This window comes from Hibiscus syriacus, unplaced genomic scaffold (genome assembly GCF_006381635.1).
Source record: "Hibiscus syriacus cultivar Baekdansim isolate YM2019G1 unplaced genomic scaffold, ASM638163v2 tig00116968_pilon, whole genome shotgun sequence".
In the NCBI taxonomy this organism is placed as follows: domain Eukaryota; kingdom Viridiplantae; phylum Streptophyta; class Magnoliopsida; order Malvales; family Malvaceae; genus Hibiscus; species Hibiscus syriacus.
Window position 1 is genome coordinate 629,672 of NW_024063492.1, and position 18,346 is coordinate 648,017.

Here is an 18,346-nt window from a genome sequence, read left to right on the forward strand (position 1 = left end):
GTCTCTCTTGAGACATTTTCCAAGTTTCCCTTGAAACAAAATATTTGAATCTGTTTTCATTGAAACTAATTTCGTCTCCTTTGAGACATTTTCTTTTGGAACTAAATTTTGTCTCCCTTAAGATAGTTTCTCTTGAAACATAAACATTGAAAACATTTCCCTTGAAATGAATTTTATCTCGATTGAGATAGTTTCCCTTGAAACGAAATTTTGTCTCCTTTGAGACAGTTTCTCTTGAAACATAAATATTGAAAACATTTCCCTTGAAATAAATTTTATCTCGCTTGGGGTAGTTTCCCTTGAAACAAATTTTTGTCTCCCTTAAGATATTTTCTCTTGAAACATAAACATTGAAAACATTTCCTTTGAAATGAATTTTGTCTCTCTTGAGATAGTTTCCCTTGAAACAAAATTTTGTTTCCCTTGAGATAGTTTCTCTTGAAACATAAACCTTGAAAACGTTTCCCTTGAAACACAAAATATTTAAATCAGTTCCCCTTAAAACGAGTTTTGAGACAGTTTCCCTTGAAACAAAATCTTGTCTCTCTTGAGACGGTTTCCCTTGAAACAAATTTTGTCTCTCTTGAGACAGTTTCCCTTGAAACAAAATCTTTGAATATCTTTTCCTTGAAACAAATTTCGTCTCCCTTGAGACAATTTCTTTTAGAACTAAGTTTTGTCTCTCTTGAGACAGTTTCTTTTGAAACAAATTTTGTCCCTCTTGAGACAGTTTCTCTTGAAACACAAAAAAACCCTCGAAATTGTTTCTCTTGAAACACACACACAAAAACCCTTTGAAAATGTTTCTCTTGAAATACCAAACCTTCGAGTTCGATTACACTCAGCTTCGAGGGCACATCATTTACAGCATAACTCAAGGCTAGAAGGGTTATCTGTCACCAAAAGACCTTCGAGTTCGACTATGCTCAGCTCTAATGCACATCATTTACAGCATAGCTCAAGGCAAGAAGGACTATCTGTCAATAAAATTGTCGAGTTTGATTCCATTCAGCTCGATGACACCTCAATCACACTTTTGTCTGGCTGCAATCGAGGTTTTTCAAGCCGAGAAGAAGGTCTGGGTTAGTCGTGCCTTAGTAGCAAGAAGCATTTTTTCCGCAAGCGAAGACTTTTTTCGAGGGCATATCAACCACATTGTGGAGTCAAAAGATTACTTTACAGACGAATTTTTAGCTAAGGTCTTTAAACCGAGAAGAAGACCAAAGTAGACTACAACAAGAAGCCACATTCTGATTCAAATCATTTCAAGATTGACTCAACTTCGTGACGGATGAGCCATCCGTAATTCAATTCGACAGGGAGTTATTCTTCAACTCCACAGAATGAAAATTTGTGTCTTTTTATCTTTGTCCTATTTTTTATTCTACGAAAAAAGACAAAGAGGGGCAGCTGTAGACACCCATTTTCTTAAAAGATAAAACTAGCAAGAGTTCCTCTCCTAAGAGGACTCTTTCACCACCATATCTTTTAAAGCAACAACCATACTAACAAACGTGCAACAACCGAGCAAGGAGTCTAGTTGCATTGGGATTCTATTGTTAATAGGATTCTAAAAATAGTTAGTTTTTTTTCACTATAAATACATGTAATCCTCCCCATTTGTAACACACGATTTACATACAATATACAGATATATTGTAACGATTCGAAAGGAAATAAAAAGTAGCATCTTTTTTACATTGATTCGTTCATTTCTCGCATGTGCATGTTATTTTTCTTGAAATTTGGTTTGAATAACCCAAAGCGTGGGTTGCGTCGATGACCAAAAAGGGGTGGAGTTTCGAAGTTTCGAACATCTACTCCTGAGGCATGTTCATTTTTTTTAAAGTATTTAATATTCCCCCCAAGTCAATCTTAATCTTTAATTTACTTGAAATTTACCCTTTAATTTTACTTTTATATTAATTTGTCCCTATATATATATATTTATTTTTTATATTTTTTATTTATTTACTATATTCCTCTTTTTTATTTATATTATATTATTTTTATTATATATATATATATATATATATATATATATATATATATATATATATATATAATTTTTCTCCATTTACTATGTATATATTTTTTCTTAATATTATATTATATACGTTTTTATATATTTTTTTAATATTCTAATTTTGCTTTTATTTATTTATATATATATATATATTATATTTTTACTTTATTTTATTTTTTCTATTATTTTTTTTCTTAATATCATGTATATCTTTATTTTTTATTCGTTTTACTTAGTATTATATATTTATTATTTTTATTTGTTTTAGTAAATACTACTTTATATGTACACATTATTTTTATTTTTTTAAATTTCTTTTACCTTTTTTTTATTTTTTTACTCTATTAAATTTTCCCTTTATTTATGTCTTTATTTTTTAACATTTTATTCATTTTGTTTATTTTTATTATTTTTTTATTATTTTTTACGTGTTTTGTTATTTTTCATTTTTTCTTGTTTTATTTATTATTCTCACGTTTGCACACTTACTATCCTAATTCGATTTTATACTCCGCTATGAATATAACTTTTATCTTTTAAGGGTATTCAAATCAATTAATTGTAAGTAATTTGAGTCGAGTATGTTAAATTTTAATTTTAATTTTAAATTTTCACAACTAAGACAACTGATAAATTAATTGGTACCGAAAGGACGGTTCAAGGGTGCTAATCCTTCCTTAACCGTAACCGACTCTTGAACCTGATACATTTCTGGTAAAAACGCAGATAAGATAAGATGATGTCCGACCCACCTAAATTCGTTTTAAAATGATCGGTGACGACTCCAATCCATATTTTTCAAGTCGAGGTCTAATTTCGTGGCCCAATCGAAAGACGGTTACGACACAACTAGCAACGGACTTTTTCCAAGCAGCCTATGAGTTGAGGCTATCAGCTCCTGTTGAAGCTTTCACATGATGGTGACTAGTTTTTATAAAAATGTATAGCAACCTCTCAATTTTTACAATAGTTTTTTCCGATCAATACCGAAATTCTTATTAGTCGCTGGTTTCTCTCCATTACGAATTTCTTTTTATGTCATAGAAGCTGAATCCAGGCTGCAAACCAGAAAAGTGGACAAATAAAAATCTACAGGGGCAGAAAATTATCGGGGAGGGCATGGAATCTGTAAAGGAAATCAAGAAGTTAGGTTCGTTGAGGTTGATATTGAACAAAGCAAAAACGTAAGAATACAGTTTCAACTTCTTGTTGGATTTATCATCCATTACAACTGAAAATAGAGAACAAAGAATGGACAGCTGGTGCATTTTTACAGTATCACTTATTTGACAAGAGGAACTCACAACTTGGAAACTATGGCAGCATTAAATTTTATTTCTGCACTACAGAAAACAGTAAGTTTAGAAGGAGCAAAGTCAAGTGAAGAAACCTTAGAGACATCAGAAAACACGAGTTTATGATGGAAATGATCACAGAACAGAATTTGTTCTGATGTGTTAAAATTCTTAATGGTATTGTGCATAATACTACCAATGTGGAAATCAGGATGTGCATAAGAAAGGAAAGAAACCTTATTTAAGAAAAAACACAGAAAATAATTGACGATAATCTATCAAGATAATTGTTAATTGAATAAACATATAAAAAGATATACCCATATATACATGAGCAATTTAGGCTGAATAGAGACAGCAAGACTTCAACTTCAACCCATCTGCCACTGCAAAACATAATAACCAATCAACAGAAGCGTAAAATTTGTGTATTTTTTGCTGAACTATAAATATCACGGAAACTGAACCCCAAAGGAAAGGAAATTATTTATCAGTGTGCAAGAGCGAAAGGCAGCACAGCATGAGATTGGAGGACAAGGGCATCATTATGGGAAAGACCGTGCCTTGATAAGATGAAGAAAAACCCCCAATCTTTCCCTCCACCTTCCCCCCTTTATCAGGCAGATTTTATTTTCATAACCATAAATCTTGAGAAGCCAATTTAGCATATTAGTAACAAAAACCTTCAAAACAGGTTCGCTATTATTAGAATTTGCTGACTGCTTTGCGGTCGCTTGCATCTGTGCACGTGCGGCTCTTCCTGCAGCTGACTGTTCAAATTGCTCTCGCCTGCAATTTGATCGATGGTTTCAAATTAAAAAAAAAAAAACTCTGTTAGAAAGCTCAACTTCTCCTGCTTTTCTCTATTTGGCATCAAACCAGAGGAAAACTGTCTTTCACAACTAAAAAGAACAAAAGAATAAATATAATACATCACTTCTAGCAATTCATGTAACAATAATAAGGAAATCAAATCGGACTTATTTAACAATGTTTCAATCTTCCAACATAGTAGCAAGTCCTAATTTCCAGCATTGAATTCCTCTTTTTCTGATCAAAACGCAATAACCGTAAACAATTTTCAGAAACAAACGGATCAATCTTAGATGGAGCGGCCAAGATAACGAAAATTTGAGAATTAACCCAAAAAAAATGCAAGAGACTCATATTTTTCATATGGTAACAGTATAATAGAAGCAACCAAAAATGAGAGAACAGAGGGGCGAATTGTAAAAGGGATTGAAAAAGTAATATAAGAGGGGACTAAGATACCTTTTCTGAGCAGCCTCACGAGGCCAATCTTTCTTCCTCCTTTCGCTGCTCTTTGTTTCCTCCATCGAAGCACGAGAAACACCCCATTTTTTTCTCCTTTCTCCTTTGAGATTTGATTTTCCTTTCCCGTTATTTTATAGATTGCGCATGCGTTTACATATTTATCCCCTTTATAAACCAATGGAAAGACGCCACGTCATAAATAAGAAACTTTTGGTCTTTTCGCAGAGGCTGTCGGAGATCCGTTCGTGTCTTCTTAAACTTATAAAGCATTATATATATATATGTTTACCATCTGCGTCGTAGCAAAGCCATGTCCAGCGGCTTGAAGATCTAAACGACAGCGTTTCGCTTATTTTCTTTTCCCTTTAAACCCTAGCCAGAATCGTCTAAGGAATTGCAGAGAAAGGTGGAAACTTGAAAGGTTATTCGATTTAAAATGCGACCGTTAGGGACACTGCCGCCAACGGAAACCCTAGAAATCGAGAATGGTTTGTCACTAGTACCGCGAGTGAAACTCAATCTCACAATCCACCCTGCCCTCCCATCGGTGTCGAAACCAATCGATGAATGGCAGCTAAAGCGAGCCCTGATAGATTTCCTCAAGTCCTCACTCTCCGTCCCCGTTACCGTTCCCGAAGAAGACCTCCAGATAAAAAGGCTCAAAGACCTCAAGAAACGGAAGCGAGACGAGCCGGTTGCCCACGGCGCTCTCTTCATTCATGACCTTCGGTTTTTGAGTAGTAGGAAGAAGAGTGAAGAGACCGAAGATGACGTGAAGGAATTGGAAAAGAAGTTTATGGATTGGAGAAGCTATGTAGTGGAGAAAATGGATGGGATTGAGCTTAATCTTGAAGGAGTTAAGTATAACCTTGTTGTTGAAATTCCAGTTTCGGACGATTTTGAAAGGATGGAGAAAGATTGGGAGGAGTTATACGCTTTCCGAAATAGAGGTTTGCGTGCATTTTTTTTCTTGAATTTGAAGTCAAATCGGGATTTTTTCTTTTCAAATGGGTTTTTATTTGTAGGTTACTCGAGGGGAGGAAGACACGATCCAGATACGATTGTATTGAGAGGGGTTCCGTCGCGATGGTTTGCGGAGCCGAGAGTTTCATCCAAGCCTTCAATGCTGGTCACCCATACCATTTTTTCCACATTTGGGAAGATAAGGTAATTCCTTTCTCTTTTGCCTTTATTTGCTTCATTTTCTTTTGCTATCACTGAATTCTGGTAAATTTTGTGAAGCCTTTGTTGTTGAATGTGTGGGAACTCTGTCGTGATTCGTGTCTGTCAAAAATGTGGGTTTCCTGATGTTTTGGTCTTGTGGAGCAAATTTTATATTATCTATCAGTTATGAGTTAAGGCTTTTTGTTTTTGTTTTTATTTTTTGTTAACGTAATGTTCTTTTACTTTCCTTCACTGACCTGAGGCCTACTGGCACCATAGTTAGAAACTTAAGATAGATGACTGTATGCTAGCAAGATATAAATAGAAATCAGAAGTTTAGCCTCTCTTGTTTCTATTGATGGGATTTGTAGGGTTTAATTGCATAATTTTCTTATGGTAATAACCTATTTTCTTACAATCTTTTTGTATTTGGAAGTCATTGACAGTAGATGCTCAGAATTTACCTTATCAAGGAAGACTAATGAATACATTGAATAGGTGATAAACTGATATCATAATTCTGTTGTCGAATACTTTTCATGTGGTTGCGGTATTGTTACCTGCACTTAGTGCCATGTATAAAATAATATGTTTGTCATTGGTAATGCTGTCATCTTACATTAATCGTTTTATATTTATGAGTCATTGGCATTAGATTCTCATAGATTTTCTCTCACCTATGAAGATTGACATGTGAATTTGAAATAAACCGGTATCATATATCTGTACCCCTAACACTTTTCATATGGTTCCATCATTGTTCTGTGTGCTTATTGCTATATGTATATTAGATTACATCTGTTATGGTTAATTCTACCATTTGAATTTTACATGATCCGCTTATTTCTATATGTATATTTGATTACATCTGTTATGGTTAATGCTACCATTTGAATTTTACACTGTTTTTGTGTGCTCTTTTACCTTCCCTCAATAGGAATCTTAATGTTTCCGAGGACGATGATCTTGCTAAGGGGATGGATGAGGATGACTTAGACATAGGCATTGTTTCAGGTCTTCATTGTAAAATTGTTGTTCAGTTCGAGAAATACCGGGATTTCCATGATGCACTCAGGGTATTATGTGGCCGCTCATTGCAAAAGGTATGCATTTTTCTCTTCTTATTATAGACGAGGAGCGTTTTGCTCGAGCCTTGCACCATGGCTTGATTTTTTATTTTTTTTTCTGCTATGAATTCAATGGCACATCACCACTAGTCGTTTACTTCCAACCCCGATAAGAGCTTATCAATGCCTATGTGTAAGGATGCTTTTTAGTGGGCAACCAGTGCCGTTCCCACTGCACTGGCCCCAGTGAAACAGCATTGGACCATCTGAAAGGAATGGGTAAAACATTTTTGCATGGTTGATTTAATTGACTGAATACTATGGTGTTGTCAGATGTGATGCAAAAGATACTACTTCTGTGCTGTTATTTTGCTAGCATGGGTTAAATCAAATGCTTGTTGATTGGGGCTTAGTTTAAATTTGCATATATATATTCATTCATTAACAACTATAATTAGTAGTCCTGCTAATATCCAATGTTATTCACTATTGATTAGCAAGGATCTCGGTTAAGTGCTGATTATGAGGTTACATGGGACAAGGATGGGTTTTTCCGAAACTTAAGAAGTCAAAATCAAGACAAGAGCAGCAGAATGCAGGAACCTGCAGCAGAACAATACAGATCTGAAGCTCCCAGGCGCGAACCTCATGTGTCTCAGCTCGCTTCCAGTGATACACGTAGAAAGAGATTTAAGGTCAGAGTTCAGCTCAATGATAATGATAAATTAGTGTTCTTTTCTCTCATTAATACTGGTTGATAAGTTAGTCGAATCTTTTATTGCAGTTTACGGTTTATGTTTTCAGTAGATCGTGATCCATTCTTGTTTTAATGCAGGAATGAAAACACAGCTGCATATTTAGAAAGATTTATGCAAGATTGGTCAATAAGAGTTGACAACTGTACGTGAACGGCTTAATGATATGGACTTTTACATTTTCATTTGGTTGGTCAGGCTTGTAGCTTGATTTAATGTTTATTGACCCCTTTCTGAAGTCATGCAATGTGCTTGCTTTATTTCTGATACGATGCTAAAGCCGAACCTCACCCTTTTCGGTTTTCACATTAGATGCTTTATTTGCAAATGTTTAATATAAACATTACCCCATGTGTTATAGGCTAATTTTCTCTTTGTTTATTGTACAATTTTGGTCTCGGTTACCTCTTTGTTATAATTTTGTCTTACCTGTTACTTTAGTGGTTTTTTTCGTTAAAAAGGAAAAACATGTGGTACCATACTCACATATTAGCAATGAGCTGTAAGAAACCCAAAGTATGCGAGTCAAGTGCATTTGTGAATCATATTAACCAAGTGCAAATTGCAAACCAAATTGGAACATCACGGTTAGGGCCTAAGGGCAGTGTCTCAGTCTCCTACTTCATTCTGAAATTAAAAATCAGATGATATCCCACAAAAATGATATTTGTCAAACAACACAAAGGTTCCTACTGCAGTCTACACCCTGAACCAACCAATTTCCCAACACATTTTTTCTCATATTTGTACTTTGAATAACCTTATCAAAATGTCATGCAAATTTGAAAACATCAGCCAAAAACATTCCACATTGTTTGAAAGAGATAAAGAGAAGACAAGGCTTAATCCATGGTAACACGAAAGCTTGAACAGAAAACTTGAATGAACTGAAATACAACTATCGAGTCTATGGCAAACCTTCGCAAAAAAACTTTAGAAGGCAGCATTACAAGCATTCCCATTTTCCTACTAGTCCTACAAGTCAGACAATAACTCCAATTCCACTGTACAACACATTTGCAGATGAAAGAAAACACTATTAGTCAACAACAATATATTACAATTTACAAACACAAGTTCTTAACTTACATAAAACACAAATTAGAAAACGAGTTACTTTCACAGCACCTTCCAAAGATCCTGCAGGGGTCTTGAGTAGGCGAGCAATCAACAACTTTAACGAAATGCTCAGGCTCCCATTTCCTCATCCCTTGCCTTTCCTTTTCCTTCTTCCTCTGCTTCCTCCACCCTCTATCCCCAACGGGGCTCGTTTTATTTGCGAAACACGAATACATTTCCGACACAAATCGGTCCGGTAAGCTCCCCGCAGTACCACTTTCTATAACTTCATCACTAGCTTCTATCAAATTCTTTGAACTTGGACTCTTTCTCAACACATCTTTGCTATTACAACTGCGCCAAATTTTGGTCCAAGCAGACAAGTTCCAGCCATTTATCGACATCTCCGGATGGTATTTCAGTTAGACCCTTCGGATCGAGAAAGTATACGGTTTGCCCATCTTGGTGATATCCCCATCCACAAGAACGGCGCTTTGGTAACATGGTAGGAGCCGTTTTGGTAAGGACAAATCCTAGAACCGGAAACAAACGATGGGCCCCACTCGAAAACGATCAACCGAGGACATTGACCCGAGAGGGCGGCTCGACCGAGAGGGCGCCAGAAGCCGATGAGATTGTCCCACTGGGTTAGGGTCCTGTAAAGGAGCTTGTAAGTGATTTTACCGCCACCCCATTTATTGATCTGGGTGTTGGAGCCCCACGACGTTGACAAAGGGTGAACCAGAGCTTGGTGTCGTTTCGACATAGAGAAACGAAGCGTTTTGAGGTGGAAGCGAAATTCGCGATCTCGGGCGGGGAAAGGAAGGAGAGGATGCAAAGCTGGACGTCTTCAGGGAAGTCGGAGAAGGAAAATGAAGACTCATCTCGGTCTTTGGGATTAGCCATAATAGTTAAAGGACCAAACAAACTTTGCATTATCTGGGAACAATTTGATGGCCGTGTTTGAGGTGAAAGTTCGGTAAGTAGGAGTTTGATTGGAGAAGAGAAGATTCTTGGAGAAGAAGGAATGATTCCAATAACAGTTCCCAACTAAACCGTTGTTCTGTCAGCAATTAAGGCAAGCAAACAAAACATCGTCGTACTTTGGTTGGAACTAGGTAAATATTGCGTGCGGTGCAATGTTATTTACCTTTGGCCTGGGCCTCTCAAAATAAGAGCCAATAAGGATTTATCTGTCCAAAAAATCATGTTTTGTTTAATTTTCACTTTGAGCATGTTCCATAAATTCCAGTATATAATTTGCGTTGCACTGCATTATTGTGTTACATATCTGTATTATGAAAAAGGAAGCAATCTTAATTAGCGTTCATGCAACAGTTTGAACGAAAAACAAAACCATGAGAAGGTAATAAGCAATCATTGATTCATACATCAACGGATTTTGATCTAGATCGTCTTGAATTCTTAAGCTCTCCTTCCCCGGAAACCGAGTTCCTCGCAGGCATTATGTCCTTGGAATCTTGGCGCTTCAGCCTCCCATTTCCTGTTCGATCAGTTCCATTGAAAACCTGACCCACCAATCCTTGCAACGATTCAGGAGGAACATAAGACTTTCCAGACAATAACGTTGAGTGTGTATTCAAGAATTCACTATAAACAGGAACCACCAGTTTCACAGTTGCTCCTCTTAATTGTGCCCTTAAATCAGCGTCAGGAATGCTATAACCCCTTGCATGCCTTTTTGAGATCTCATCAAAGCATTTGAAAAATGCTTCCAGTTTACCTCTCACATAAGCTGCTGTAGCTTTGGTGTCTTGCTCTGATTCTTCCTTCTCTAACAAACTTACTAATGGTCCCCATGCTTGCCATTGATACATGTAAGCTGACTCCTCTGCAACGCTCTTGTATTTCTGTTTCAAGTATTGCTCTCCTAAAAGCTTCCCAAGTTCTGTATTCCTGCTTCTCATATAAATATACCAATATGTGTTCATGATAAAGACGTGGGGCAAGATTTTGTCTTTGTAACCCGAACTTTTTGATCCGATGTGTCTTTGAAGAGCTTCCATGATGTTAGAGATGGCATCTTTGAGTAAATTCTCATCAGTTTCGGGTTTCGATAAGATGCCAGCTTTCCAGATTTGTTCTGTTCGTAAGACTTTAGCCATGGGTGCATTATATGTCTCTGTGGTAAGGTACTTGAGGTAATTGACAGCATATCTCACAAGTTTCGGGACTGAACCATCTTGTGGTGGAGTGAAACCATCGGAAGTGCCTTCTATTTGGAGGCCAAACTCCCAAAATACTTTGCTTGAAGCATGCACGAGTAGCTTTTCGAGTTCCCTAAAACGTATGCAAATATCAGCTCCTGATTCACCTTCGAAAATCTCTGTGAATTCGAGTTTCAGCTTTTCTAAGGAGTCGAACATTTCCAAGAGCTTGAACAGTTTCTGGGGCTCTCTGTTACTCCTTGCAACACCTTCTCCAAAACGGAAAAACACCGCCATGATTTTATCTGTAATCTTGACGAAACACTCTAGCCAGATAAGCACTTCGGGAAGTCCTCCCAAAACTTGCTTGCATAGTTTCTTTTCTGATAGGAAGACTGTTTTGACTGCAAGCTCGAAATGCTGGATCCAAAGAGAAATTGCTGTCTCCAGACTCTTCCACCCCATTTCATCAATTTCTTCTGGAGTGTATGTTCTTAAGTAATCAGGGTTTAGTCGCATCAACGCTTTGGCCGCTCTTCTGTATCTCACCTGTTAATCAAACAAAAGGGTGACAAATTGTAGGGCTCGTCTATCTCCATTTATAAGGCAACTAAGCTTTCACTTCCTCACTGTTGAATTATAAATCGATCTGATCAAGTTTCTAGGTTAAAGCAATGTGTTCGATATAATATATCGTAAATCTCCTAAAAGAATAAAAAAAAGTCAGCTCGTACTTCGTGATCTACTCTTTGAAAGCAAGATATTTTGTTTACCTTAACGAAGATATCAATACATATATCCAAACAATCATTGGCAGCGAGGGTTTCTGCAATTCGCCTAAGAATTTCTACCTCCATTTTGGTGCCAAGTTCAGAAACCACTGGCACTGGTTGATCAGCATCTTCATCTGCTTGTTGCTCCCCTATCTTTTGATGCTTCATTTGCTGTAACATAATCTCGAATTCGTCCTGTAGGTTTAGCAAAGCCTCATCAAGCAACCCATCAAACTTCATAGCATCAACCTCGGATTCATATAGAGCTCTAAGTGTTATTAAAGTCTCCTTCAATCTTTCCGTTCGATATTGATCAGTGGCTTTTGTTCTGCTCAAGAATTCCACCACCTCTTGAAGCTTTTGAATTACCGGCTCACCGTCTAGACTGATTAAGTTAATAGCTTTGTTAAGCTGATCGATACATTGGACGTATTTGAGAAGCTTTTTAAGTCTATTCCTTGGGTTTTTCTCAATAGATAGTTTGTGGGAGAGTTGAATGAGCTTGTGCTGGAAAGATTCAGAAAGCTTGAAACTGTGGAGGAGATGAAGAGCCGGAGAGACGGCTCTATTAGTTCTGGTATCAAGAGCCTTAGCAGCTATAGCCAGGGACTGCAAAGGTGCTACTCTTTTTGCAGCTGTTGAGAGAGTTTCATCTATAGAATCAAACTTCTTCTCCATCTCTTCCAAGTCTTTTCCCATTTTAGCTGATGATTTAGGAGTGTTCTCAAATCGGAACACGCCGATTCTAGCTTGAGAAGCGCTGAATCCACTTCTTTGGTTGCCATTGATCTTGTCCTCGAGGAAATAGCAGGGTACAACGATGCAGAGACAAGGAAGAGCAAATTGTGAGAGCTTTTCAAAACTCTAATAAACTAATGACGACAAAAAACAGGACGAGAAAGGGTAGATCACGAAGACTCCAAGAACAAATGGCATCTGCTGATACGAAACGGTCAAATTTGCAAGAGAAAAACTAGGCATGTTCGGCCGGTGTGCTTGGAATCAGTCTACACTCCAAATTCCAAAGTCAATGCCTCTTTTTCTATCAAATCATCAAACACGTTTTGGGCTTCTTCTTCTTCATTGAAGCACATAATGGGTTTTTGTCCAAAATACCAACCCACTCCATTCAACAAACTGAAAGCCCAATAACCACAACCCGAAGCTCAAAGCGCCAAACTTCTAGCTATTTCTCTTACGTAACCACTTCATAAAACGAACAAAGGTTAATCCGTTCATGGTGAAAGTTTGTGTTTTTAAGATCATCGACTCTATTAAATTAACTAATTAATTAATTTTAAAAATATCAATTTAAAAGTTTAAAATTATTATATTATATCGTTTGTTTTTTTAAATATATTTTTGATACACGATTAATAAAAAATAATTTGACAAACAACACTTAAATGTCGTCAACTGTACAAAACCCCAGCTTTTTTCTCTCTTATTCCCTACGGCTGCAACTTATTTTATTTTGTTCCTTTTGATTTTCTCGCCGACGACATCAGTTTTTATACCGGTAGTTGATTATTAGTGTTAATTTATTTATTTATTTTAATCCCTCTTTAACTTTGTTAATTTTATTCAATTTTTTAATTTGTATTAAAAATTTATTTACTTGATTTATTACTTTTCGCATATTTTGCTTATGTCTGTCTATCATTTTGACATGTTTTAACTATATGTTATTGCGACACGTTTTACTCTACTATTGTGGCATGTTTCCTCTACTTTATGGCATGTTGTTCGCCTATCTCTGTAGTAAACATGCAATCGTGTGGAGATTCTCATGTTGCTTGTATCTGTTTCGTAATTATCGGCGATCATTCAATGATAAGATTATCTTTTGTGATTATTTGTAAATGTATTCAGATCTATTTTGTAAAGGAGTTTGTAAGTTTGATTTAGTTCACTCGTCACTCCTTCATTATCTCTAAAGTGTCTAGTTGGATTGAGATAAATGAATACTATTAACAATTACTAGATTACTATATATGATGGACTTCAGATTCAAAAAAAAAAAAGATTTCGAGTATTATTACACCTTTGGATTATATTTTTATTTTATGTTTGAATTTTTTGATGGGCACCGTCTCTAAAAGTTTCTCTTGTATTATTAAGGTTGTATCTTCTTTTATCCTAATAAAATTCAGTATCGTTTTAGGTTAAAAAAATTTGTCAACTGTTACCCACACTAATTTTTATTTTTCATTAATATTGTACCAAATAATAATCCATCCAATATAACCAAGTTTTAATAGTAGTTTAATAAAAACAAAAGTTATAATAAACAGACAAATTCTGAAATTGAAGATATCTTGCAGGCAGAGAATAATAAAGCAAGACAATTAGGAAGAAACAAAACTCGGGTATGCATGCAAGGATAATCAAGGATCGTCAGCAGATCGAAACGTACTCTGCTGAAATTGGGTAATGGTTTGATTCAGGCAATTAGTCGTCCCGACTCTATATAGTTTCTTGTTTTTGAGCCCTCAAATAGCATCACCACTGAAAGCAGCAAGATTTTCGATCCCGATAACATGGCGAGTTGTGTACCCGCTTCCCCACTTCATTTTCACCACAACTTGCACCTTCTTGTAATCACATTTAATATAAATTGTACTCTGTTTTTTTTTTTTTTTAAAAAAAATCTGGTAAATTGTGGGTATAAGTGGAGGAAGAACCGAGGGGAGCTTGAGCTTCTCTAGTCTTTAGGGTAGGACGGTCATCAGTCTGAGAATGACATCCAAGTTTTATATTTGTCGGTACAAAAGTTAGTATGGACGATATTATATATTGCACATGACACTGCTGCTAAACAGAAAGGCAATTGTTTTCCAGATTGCAAAACAAAACAAAATAATACGTAGCCTCGTCCATTTCGCAATCATTCGTGCAATCCAAATTAAATACGAAATAGACGTGTGCTTTTACGTGTAAAAACTATTGCTCCTTTTTTTTTTTCCTTTTGAAGACGGGGGGAGTTTTGACTTTGGGTTTTGTTTGATGGGGAATCCCACTTTGTTTGCTTTAGCCATTAAAACCAGGGTTTTACTTACTAGTGCTATTAAAGCATATTTAAGATCGTTTGTTGGGAAATCAGGCAAAGTAATATAGGAAATAATAAAGAACACAAGATTTAACGTAGTTCGGTAAGGTGTCTACGTCCTCGGGAGCGATGAACGGCTATTTTCTTATTATTAGCAATAATGATTAACAATTAGGTTACAATTATATAATATAAAAGCAACCCTGGTACAATTACCAAAATAACTCCGTTCACTTCGCCAAACTACACTCCAACATCTATCCTCCAACTGGTATATGAGTCATACCTATCAACTCTCCATCTTGACGAATATCTTGCCCCTTAAAAGATGAAATAGAAAACTGAGAGTTTACCAAACATTAAAGTGGGTTGGGCTACCACGCTTCTCTAGCAACTGTAAACATTCAACAAGTCCAAACAATGCATGAACTTGTCAGTAGTAACTGGCTTGGTCAACATATCTTCCTGTAATAATATCTCTCCAGATGCAATCAACTCTCTAATCTTGTGAAACCTCACATCAATATGTTTAGTTCTAGCATGATACACCTGATTCTTAGCCAAATGAATAGCACTTTGGCTGTCACAATGCAACTGAACTCCACCTTGCAACACCCAATTCCTTCACTAGTTCAGTAAGCCATAAAACTTCTTTTGTAGCTTCAACTGCTGCCATGTATTCAGTTTTAGTTGTAGATAATGTCACAATAGATTGAACAGTTACTTCTAACATATAGCCCTCACCAAGAGTAAAAACATACCCAGTTGTAGATCTTCTATCATCCAAATCATCTGCATAGTTTGAATCCACATATCTTACAACCAAAGGATTATCCCACTGATTACCAAAAATAATTCTATTCCCTACAATGCCCTTAAAATACCTGAAAATCCACTTGATTGCTTCCCAATATCGCCTACCTGGTTTAGACATGTATTTACAAACTTAAATAATAGCATGAGCTAAATCAGGGCGAGTACATATCATTGCATACGTCAAGCAACCAACAACACTGGCATATGAAACCTTTGCCATGTCTACAACTTCCTTATCTGTCTTATGACACTTTTCTGAAGAAAACTTAAAATGATTTGCCAATGAAGTGCTTATTGGCTTTACATTGCTTATCCCAAACTTGTCTAACAATTTCTCAACATAGCCTTGCTGAGATAACCACAGTTTCCTTGAGCCTCTATCCCTCTGAATCTCCATTCCAAGAATTTTCTCTGCAGCATCTAAGTCTTTCATATAAAATTCATGGCTCAATAAAGCTTTCAAACCCAACATCATGCATATTCTTTGTAGCAATCGACATATCATCAACATATAGTAGTTGAAAAATAAAAGAATCATCATCAAGGTTCTTAACATAAACACAACAATCATACTCACATCGTTTGTAGCCAATCTTAATCATATAGGAGTTGAACCGTTTATACCATTGTCTTGGAGACTGTTTCAACATATATAAAGATTTCTTCGACCTACAAACCAAATGCTCATGTCCAGGTTGAGTGAACCCTTCTGGATGCTGCATATAAATATGTTATTCTAAATCACCAAGCAAATATGCAGTTTTAACATCCATCTCCTCTAAATTCAAATCCCAACTAGCTACTAATGTAAGTATTGCCCTGATTGAAGTATACCTAACCACAGGAGAAAAAATTTCATCATAATCTACTTCATTCTGCTATGAAAAACTCTTTGCTACCAATCGAGCCTTGAATTTTTCCTTCTTTTTTTTTCTGATACTGCTAGTTTCCTTTTATACCCCATTTGCAACCAACAACCTTATTTCCCTCAGGAAGTCGAACCATCTCCCATATGATTTTTCTGTAAAGACTCTATCTCCTCAACCATTGCAACCATCCATTTCCCTTTCTCCTGACTAGTAATAGCCCCTTGGAAAGTAGTTGGATCATCACTACTAATATGAAGTGCAAATGAGACCATGTCTTCAAAACCCAATATGTTTGGAGCCTTTATATTTGTGTGTTTCTCTCTGTCTCTGGATAAATTATAATCATGCAAATCAATTGTACTAGAACCACCAAAAGTTGGATTAAAACTTTCCTCTCTCTCAGTTGCTACTGGATATTGTTCTAAATCTATTAGTGCATTGTCTTGGTTCTGCTGCAACATGAACTGCTTATCAAAGACTACATCTCTACTGATCACCACTTTCTTTGTAATCGGATCCCAAAACTTGTATGCTTTGACACCTTTCTAGTATCCTAGAAAGATGCACTTTTTCGACTTTGCATCAAATTTTGATCTCTCATCACCAGGAACATGCATATAAGGAGGACAACCAAAAATTTGTAAGTGACCAAAATCAACTGCATTACCTGTCCAGACCTCTTCTGCAACCTTGCCACCCAATGATGCCCTTGGTGATATGTTACTGAGGTAGCATGCCACGCTCACAACCTCTGCTCAGAAGCTTTTAGGAAGCCTTGTATTCAGTCTCAAACATCTTGCCCGTTCATTCAATGACATGTTCATCATTTCTACAACACCATTTTGTTGTAGTGTCTTGCACACTGTAAAATGCCTCTGAATCCCATCTTCTTCACAGAATTTTAGAAACTGTGAATCAGTGTACTTTGTGCAATTATCAGTCCTCAAATACTTGACCTTTTTATCAGTTTGGTTATCCACCTCAGGTTTCTATAGCTTGAACTTGGTAAAAACTTCAGATTTCTGTTTCAAGAAATACACCCAAACTTTTATAGAAAAAATTGTCAATAAAAGTAACATAATACATAGATCCACCCAATGATGATTTTCTGGTAGGTGGATATATCAGAATGCACATAATCAAGAATCCCTTCAGTTTTGTGCTTTCCAGTCGTGAAACTAACTCTAGTCTGTGTACCATGAACACGAAACTTTCAAAAATCGAGCTTGCAACTTTTAACACCATGCAATAAATTTTTTTATGCAATTTAGTCATTTCATGTTCACTAAGATGAGCAAGACACATATGCCATAGTTTTGTATTATCATCATATGACTCAACATAATGAACTCCACCTACAACTGTACTCCCTAACAATTTATAGATATTCCCTGCAGTCATCTTTCCTTTCATCACAGTCAATGCACCTTTAACAATTCTAATGGTTTCCCTATCCTCTTCTGCCTTAAGAATAAAACCATTCTTATGCAAAGTGACTAAGTAAAATAGATTATTTTTCAAATCTGGTATATGTTTAACATCACATAATGTTTAACAGTACCATCATACATCTTAATTCTAACTTTACCAATACCAACAGTTGCAACATCTGTCATCACCTAAATGTACAAAACCAGAATTAACTGACATGTATGTCGAAAACCAATCCATGTTAGGTGTTATATGACAAGAGTATCCTGAATCAAGAATCCATGCATCTGTCAAATGAGTTGTTGAAATAGAAAGCATATCACCATCACTATAATCTATATTTTCATCATACACCACATTCACAGACTTGGATGATTCATCATGTTTCTCATCAGTTTGCTTTTTCCACTTTGGACAGTATCTCTTCATATGTCCCGGCTCTTTGCACTTGTAGCAATGAATATTTTTTTGCCCCTAGACTTTGATCTGGAATTTCGTTTTCCAAACCCCTCATTCTTTGACTTTCTTCCACTGTCTTGATTACCCTTAATATATAACTATCAACATGAGAGCTTTCCCCTGCATTCTGCTTCCACTGG

The 18,346-nt window shown here is 36.2% G+C and overlaps 2 protein-coding genes and 2 pseudogenes across 3 annotated transcripts; 1 reads left to right on the plus strand and 3 right to left on the minus strand.

Moving 5' to 3' along the window:
- Positions 1 to 3,186: 3,186 nt before the first annotated feature.
- LOC120191387 lies at positions 3,187 to 4,709 on the minus strand (annotated as a pseudogene).
- A 210-nt stretch (positions 4,710 to 4,919) lies between these two features.
- Positions 4,920 to 7,842, plus strand: LOC120191383 (A-kinase anchor protein 17A-like). 2 transcript variants are annotated; one of them, XM_039194342.1, is made up of 5 exons: positions 4,931 to 5,546; positions 5,622 to 5,763; positions 6,698 to 6,863; positions 7,325 to 7,522; positions 7,663 to 7,842. In XM_039194342.1, the coding sequence occupies exons 1-5, from the start codon at positions 5,033 to 5,035 to the stop codon at positions 7,666 to 7,668; spliced, it is 1,026 nt and encodes a 341-aa protein (XP_039050273.1). In that variant the 5' UTR covers positions 4,931 to 5,032; the 3' UTR covers positions 7,669 to 7,842. The 2 variants fall into 2 exon arrangements, with proteins under 2 accessions (XP_039050274.1, XP_039050273.1); XM_039194343.1 differs by lacking the exons at positions 7,325 to 7,522; positions 7,663 to 7,842 and adding an exon at positions 6,978 to 7,193 and having other exon boundaries at positions 4,920 to 5,546.
- An 859-nt stretch (positions 7,843 to 8,701) lies between these two features.
- Positions 8,702 to 9,728, minus strand: LOC120191406 (annotated as a pseudogene).
- A 158-nt stretch (positions 9,729 to 9,886) lies between these two features.
- On the minus strand, positions 9,887 to 12,573 carry LOC120191422 (exocyst complex component EXO70I-like). Its single transcript, XM_039194369.1, is given in 3 exon segments — positions 9,887 to 11,358; positions 11,583 to 12,295; positions 12,298 to 12,573. Coding segments are annotated over 3 exon segments (2,115 nt in total). The 5' UTR covers positions 12,368 to 12,573; the 3' UTR covers positions 9,887 to 10,026.
- Between the last annotated feature and the right edge of the window lie 5,773 nt (positions 12,574 to 18,346).